Genomic DNA, 7,271 nt, shown 5'->3' on the forward strand with positions numbered 1-7,271 from the left:
TGTTCACTCGAGCTAAAACTTGACACATAAGCAATGACCTCTTAAAATTTCAGCCCCTTCTAACATGCCACGTGGTAGATATTGTCAAAGAAACTTTTGACTATTTAGTCTGAAACTCTCCTTTATTAATAATTTTACCCTTTTGCCTGCTTCATAAGTTGGTTTATTTGGGAATTGCAAGTTTGGCCCAATGAAACCAAGCCCCTTGAAGCCCATTCTAAAATTTTCAAAGCGAAGGCTTGGTAAGATTGGAATTTCCAAGCCCAGAGTTGGGCCGGGCCTAGGTTGAGCCCGGCCCGGCCTGGTTGTACCCCTATAGTTTATTGGCAAATGTAGAAACAACCTTTTTGTGATCGAAGTCATCAAGGATATCACACCTACGTACTCCATCATCCTGGTACACGTGAATTTGTGAAATTATCATCTAAAATCGGCAGTCTTTCATTTAGAATTCCAAATATTGGAACACAAAAATAGCAAAGCCACTGTTAATTAGTAGAATAGGAGTCAGAAATGAGCAACGAGCGATATGCAGTGAAATAAGGTTAGAGTCATAAAGTCTCTACCTGCATCTGTTAGACACTATTCTTTATCGGTTTGTCTTACGATCCGATTGAGTGGATGGTGAGCTGTAACACCCAACACTGTTGCTAGGAGCTTTTGTAGTCGTATTGACACCTGTATTAGTATATTTTTATATATATCAAATTCAAACAAGCTTGGAGGGTGGAATTGAATATTTTATACAAAGGTTTGGCCATTCCAACCATTGGATAGATAATCGATGTTGTGCTCCATCTAACCATGTGTGGAAATCTTTCTATTTTTATAACAAAAAGAAATAAAAATGATCCAATGGATGGAGCAAACTAACAACACAATGCACATCAAGCTTGTAAAATTTAAGGACTAAGTTTTCCTTCACATGAGGAGTAGAGAAATCTCTTCTACACTGCACTGGTGATGTAATCTTCTGATTACACTAATGGGTCACCATTACGCTCTCATCCCTATTGACGAAGTCAAAATTAACCCTCTATAGTGCAAAGCAATTGTACCAATGGGGATTGGATGTGGAGATTCCCTCTACACCCAAGTGTAGAGAAATTCCATCCTAAAATTAAAACACCACCACCAAGTACGGATCAGCCGGTGGGGTGCCATCCCTCGGGCAGGCCTCGAATCCTCCATCTTTTCCTAACACCAAATAAAAGAAAAGAAAAGAAAAAGTCATACTCCGATATTGATATGTGAAGATAATGTGGGTTATCTTTCTCTCTCTCTTATTGTTTTTTTAAAGGACTATATGGGTATTACCGTAAAATTCATGTTTAGAATTTTGCTATAAATTCATAGCAAGTGTCTTTTCTATGTAATGCAATCTGAGAGAGGTGTGAGGATGAGCGGGCTATAAACCTATTCTTCATTGATAATAAAATAGATCTAATATCACCGTGGAAATAGGCAATATTGCCACATCACATAAATCCTAATGAGCACCGTATGATTGTTTGTTTGCAATTTTCATTCTTTTCAGTGAAGGATGATTTAACTTAATATTTTCGATTAACTTGCTCAAAACTGGGGTAAATAGGTAAATTCATTTCTTTTGTTCTTCATCTACTGGTCCAAACCAAACCGAACTCATTTGCCAAGCCAAAACAATCAAAAACCAGAACTGGGCCCAATGGTTTGAGCACCCATCTAATCCCCAAGTCTCTGCACCCATCTAATCCCCAAGTCTCTGTCCGACTGTTTGTTAATGTGATCTCTTGCCTAGATGATTAGATGATGGGTTCCCAACGGCACTGGCACCAACCCATGCATGAAAGTGCAACCATGAAGTCCAATGCTGGCTTTTGTCCTTCTTTGCTGTTGTTCTCTTTACCTCCAAAATCTACCTACAAGTCCTCCTATGAAATGGGCAATTCTTTAATCTTCTCTGTTTCCTGTCTCTGTCTCTGCAGTCATAGATTTTAGAGAGAGGAGTGGCTCATGGAACATGGGGGAGTAAGGCAGAGTCAACTTCTTTTGTTTTATAATTTTCATTGGCGTGCTCTTCTACACCACCTACCCAAATTGTCCGGATTTCAAAATTTATTTCTAATTTATGTTTGGGTGTATTTTGTTGTAATTAAAGTGGGGATTTAAATCTTACCGAAAAAAAAATTTGGGGATTTAAAAGTTAGTAAATTCATTTCAAGCGTATTGCATTTTGGATACATAAATCCCGGAATTCATAAGCACCTTTAATCAGTAAAAGATTGTGGATTCCTGATCCTGATACTGCGATGTCTGAGATTGTCAAAGTAGCTTGGGGGAAATACCTCTTGCAGCTTCAATCCCATCCTCTCAGGACCAAGGTATGTTAAAAAAATTTGGCTTCTAAATACACTATTGATTTCAAAATTCCTTTTTCAATGCATTCCCTGTTCTCTTTTCTGTTCAAAGCTTCATTATGTGATCCTGCTTTTGTATTTCAGGGAGATTTACTTGTTGGGTTTGATCTCTAATGGTCGATTTTTTTTTCCCCCTGTCTGGAGTTTAGGCGATCACTTCGGGGTTTTTAGCTGGATGCAGTGATGCTGTAGCTCAAAAGATTTCTGGGGTCAAAAAGCTCCAATTGAGAAGATTGCTTCTTATAATGGTGAGCTCACATATCATCTTCTCACTTCATTATATTCATTTCTTCTTCTTCATCGGGTGTCTTATTGATCTCGAACAGTGAATAAATCGCATGGATCTTCTTTTTGTTACCCTTTTGTTCTTTTCCAATTTAACTTGCTATTGCATTGCAGCTTTATGGCTTTGCATATGGAGCCCCGCTTGGGCACTTCTTCCACAAGCTAATGGAAAACCTTTTCAGGGGAAAGAAGGGCAACAAAACCGTTGCTCAGAAGGTGAGTGACCTAGTGTTTTTTGAGTTGGGCTTTTGGTACTTTACTCCTGTTATCCCAATTCCTATTGGGTTATTTTTTTCTTGGAGATTTATGCAAAATTTTCCTTTCTTCAGGTGCTGCTGGAACAGGTTACTATTTCCCCTTGGAACAACTTTTTTTTCATGGCATATTACGGTCTGGTGGTTGAAGGTATTTGCTTTTGTCTGTTCCCCAGTTCAAAATATAATGTCACTGTTGATTGAAAGTTCATGTATCCTGTTGTCTACAATTTTATAGTGGCACAATTCCTTACCTGTGTTGTTCAGTTGTAAGAATTTACCCTCAGATGTAAAATAATGTAAATTTCTGTGCCCTATATTGGAAGGGTGATCCATCCAGAGTTTTCCTCTATTAGCAACCTCCTTTAATTTTGTAATTTAAGGCTGCCCTTGTTGCTAAAAGTGTACCTTCTAGTTGGACAAACTTATCTACAGGTCACTTCTCTTGGTTAATTGCATCAGAGGATGGCCTTAAATTCCATAGTTTGTTTGATTTTTCTCCTGGCCATCATCTTTTGGAAGTCTTATTCATTAAGAGTCATTTTGAGTTGACTTTGTGAAATGTAGTTGAACTATAGAACTGAGCAGAGTCAATGTATTTTACCATTTCGCTCGACTGTAGAATTTCAAAATATTCATAGTGATTTTTGTTCAGCATGTGTTCAATGGCAGGAGAACTGTATGAATATTAGCCAGCCAAAACATTGGTCCTTAGCTGTATCTTGATGTAGCCTGGGAGAGAATTCTTGGTGAAACTGAAATGCCATTTGGAAGTTGGATGGACCAGATTCATAAGATTATATATATATATTGTTATTTATTGGCATTACCAGAAGATTTAGGAATGGACAATGGGGTTATAAACTGAAACTCAAAGCCAAAAGGCCTTTGGGCATGTTAACTGGTTGGAATCCAACACCTCTGTTTGGGCTTGTGGCCCAGGAAAAAGTACTTTCTGCTTGGGTTTGGATGAACCCGTTCCCCCCCCCAAAAAAAAAAAAAAAAAAAGAGGTACTTAAGGTACTTATTATTATTATTATCATTTTTGTTGTTATGGCAAAATTTCTTTTACTGGAAGGGCTTGAAGCATTTTCTTAAGAAAAAAAAAAAAGAATAGGATGAACTATGAACTTTTCTGGGTTTTATTCTACTCATTAGCCAATATGCTAATTTATTCTGCTACTTTGGCTTTCTGTCTGTTGTAATAATTATGCACTTTGTCCATGATAACCCATATTGCAGATGAGGGAATTGCAACTTTAAAGTTCCTCCTCCCTTCTTGTTAATAGCTAGGGCATTGATAAACCATGGTAAATTTATCCTGCATCAAGTTCCCCCTCCCTATCACCCTCTTTTGGTTAGCTTTCTTTGTAACATATTATAATGCTTTTATAGCCTGGGAATATATATGTTTCTCTTTCTTACATCAAGTTATATTATATCCCAAGGATTGGGTTTCTTACATATCTTCATTATTGTTCTCTGTCAAACACATTTCTGACTAGCCATTTGTAGCATATCCTTTTAGCTCTTCGCCTTTTGTATTTTTGTTTTCTTTTCTTAATCAAGGTTTCTTTGTTATGGAGCTAATAAGCAAGAATTTTTGCTCTGTATGTTCTAGTGGTTTTTTATTTTTGTATTTTGTAACATATTCATCAATATCCTGAGGTCTTGGCTGGTCTGGGGCTTCAGATTTTCATTAAAAGCAACCAAAATCTCAGACCAGATACCAGGCATTGCACTAGTATTGGATTTAAAAGTGAGGTCTGATTGGATTGAACTTAGCCCAGCCCACGTATATTATTCTAGACCGGGACCTACAATTCCTGACTTCCCAGCCCTCTTATGGGAAGGCCTTATAATCCGGCAACCATTTTCCACCTGGAATAAATGTCTATGTTCTCTAGCCCCCTTCTAAAGAAACCTAAGCTTGGATATCTTCAGAGAAATATTGGGTAACTGCACTTTCTTAACCTCTTGTGATTATATACAGTCCATGGAGCTAGTATTCAAGCTGCGTAAAACCATAAATATATTGGATGCTTATTTTATGGTAAGATTCTATTTGGGAGGTTTTTAATGTTGGAATGGAGAAAAGCAATATTAACCAGGAGATATTTGGTTATATACCACTACTTCCTTTCTGATAAGCACAAAGTCAAGTAACCAGTAGGTTTCCTGCAGAGTTGAACTGAGGGTATTTGATTAATACTCTGATTCAAACCAACCAACATATGGTAGAAACCTATAAAAGTAATAGTATAAAAGTAATAGATAATTAATGCTTTCATTGATATATATTTGTTGTTGAGTCCAACTTTGCTTGGTTTTATGAAGCTGTAAATCTAGGTCAGCACTTCAGTTTAATTATTTTTTAAAATATTTATATCATCTATATGTCCAGTTTGAAGTGATAGATGCTAATATCAACATTTGTTCATGTAGGAAGGCCATGGAGTTTGGTCAGAAACAAAGTAAAAAATGATTGGCCTATCGTACAATTGACAGCATGGAAGGTAACAAACTTTGAACTATCCTTCGCTTTACTGCAAGAAAATAAAATCATGAATAGCATATAAGATTAATGAACTGTCATGCTTTTTCTGCAGTTTTGGCCCATAGTAGCATGGGTGAACTATCAGTATACACCGCTGCAGTTACGCGTTCTGTTCCAGAGCTTTGTTGCCTCATGCTGGTACCTTTCAGTGCCTTTGTTTGGGTTTCTTCCATTCTTCAGTTATTTATATTCACAATATATGTTGTGTAATTCATGCATTCCATCATAGTTAGCATCATAGAAATCTAATGTGTGTCCAAAAGTAATGTCAAGAAGACTTCGAACTTTATAAGAAAGAAATTGTAGAAAATGAAAAGAAGAAAATAAAAGTAAAATTCTCCATCATGAGTGCAATGTCACAACCTATGTAAACATGAAAATATATAATAGAACTCACATTAGATTGGTTAATTTTGATAGAAAGGAATGCTCACAACACAGCAACTGAAGGATGGTTATCTATACTTGGGCAAGTGACCTCAAAATCCACATGTTAGATGATAAATTTCATATTACCTTGCTGTTGAGAGCTACCAGCTACCAGATTGCTCTATCCCAGAGGGAGAGAAGAATCAGAAACTGGCAGGCAAATGTGGACCATTTTTGCCCATATCTAAATAAGAACAATGATCATTTAGTATGGAAAAACTTTAACTAATTGATAGTAACTAATTTGAAATAAAAAAATCTCAACTTTGTTCCCTTGTAAGCTAAATGTCACTTCTTAATTATCACTTGTATCTTATCCAGTGGAAGTAAGACATAAAACCATTAGAAATAGTTCAAGACAGATGATGCTCAATCTTGTATTGTATTATCACTCGAAAGAACCTGACTTTTCTTTCTTTTTAAAGAAATGAGGCACCAAAGTAAGAAACGTTTACTCCAGTTTCCTTCAGAAAGAGTTAAACAACTCAGCATTGATGTGCAACTGACTTCTGTTCTTATTATCACAGATCAAAATTATTAATTTGGTCTTGATACAGTTTGCCTTACCATGCTTGTCACCACTAAAAGATTAAACATCAAGCAAACTCAATACCACCTCATAGATTTAGACTTTCAAGGGTGAAGACATGAAATTAGATTAGAAGCAATAACTTTTGTTGTAGTTGCCAAAGTTTGAAGAGTTGACTGTACTAGGAGGAATGAAAGAGAAAGAATGTGTATTTGGTTTGAGTTCCTTAAATATAGGATAGTACATTAAACAAAATATTTCCTTCACCCTTCAGAAGGAGGAAGAGCACTTGCAATATATGAGAGAAGATTCTTTCAGCATAGGCATGTGCATACTGATACTTCAGATCCTGTTGAGGCCTCTCTATTGAATATGTTTCAGCTCTATCCTCACCCTCTTGGAACTCATTTACAGTTTTGAAGATAAAAAGGTTTGGTTCCAGAAGAACTGTGGCGAGGGTAGAAAGCATTTTATTTAAGAAATGATGTATGGTTTTGTTAAATTTATCTTATTCAGAGGTTGAAAGAGCAATCACCTGGACTTGTATCCATGTTCAACACCTGTAGTGGCTTGGGGCTGTAATTAAGCCATTGCAATCTCATTCCTCTTCTCCTTTTTGTATGCTTGTAGCTGTGTTCAATGCATGTTTGCACATTGGTACTGTACTTGTGCATGGACAGATACTGACCTTTACATATTTTTCTCCTCCTTGGAACTATAGGGGTGTATTTCTGAATCTAAAAGCGCGATCTGTTGCTACCAAGAAAGCTTAGAATGAAAGTGGGAGCTGCCATTTCTGTTTTCATCTCTTCTAACTT

General features: G+C 36.6%; 1 protein-coding gene across 1 annotated transcript; it reads left to right on the top strand.

Annotated features, from left to right (window-relative positions):
* The first annotated feature begins 2,224 nt into the window (after positions 1-2,224).
* LOC122653610 (peroxisomal membrane protein PMP22-like) lies at positions 2,225-7,271 on the top strand. Its single transcript, XM_043847508.1, has 7 exons — positions 2,225-2,363; positions 2,549-2,647; positions 2,799-2,900; positions 3,014-3,089; positions 5,384-5,454; positions 5,548-5,633; positions 7,175-7,271. The coding sequence occupies exons 1-7, from the start codon at positions 2,292-2,294 to the stop codon at positions 7,224-7,226; spliced, it is 558 nt and encodes a 185-aa protein (XP_043703443.1). The 5' UTR covers positions 2,225-2,291; the 3' UTR covers positions 7,227-7,271.

This window comes from Telopea speciosissima, chromosome 3, assembly GCF_018873765.1.
Source record: "Telopea speciosissima isolate NSW1024214 ecotype Mountain lineage chromosome 3, Tspe_v1, whole genome shotgun sequence".
NCBI classification, from domain to species: Eukaryota; Viridiplantae; Streptophyta; class Magnoliopsida; order Proteales; family Proteaceae; genus Telopea; species Telopea speciosissima.

Excerpts from the sequence above, each read along its gene's own strand:
- LOC122653610 (XM_043847508.1), top strand. The coding sequence starts at position 2,292 with ATGTCTGAGATTGTCAAAGTAGCTTGGGGGAAATACCTCTTGCAGCTT. Across the intron at positions 2,901-3,013 it reads ACAAAACCGTTGCTCAGAAG|GTGCTGCTGGAACAGGTTAC; the intron begins GTGAGTGACCTA and ends TCCTTTCTTCAG. Across the intron at positions 5,455-5,547 it reads TACAATTGACAGCATGGAAG|TTTTGGCCCATAGTAGCATG; the intron begins GTAACAAACTTT and ends CTTTTTCTGCAG.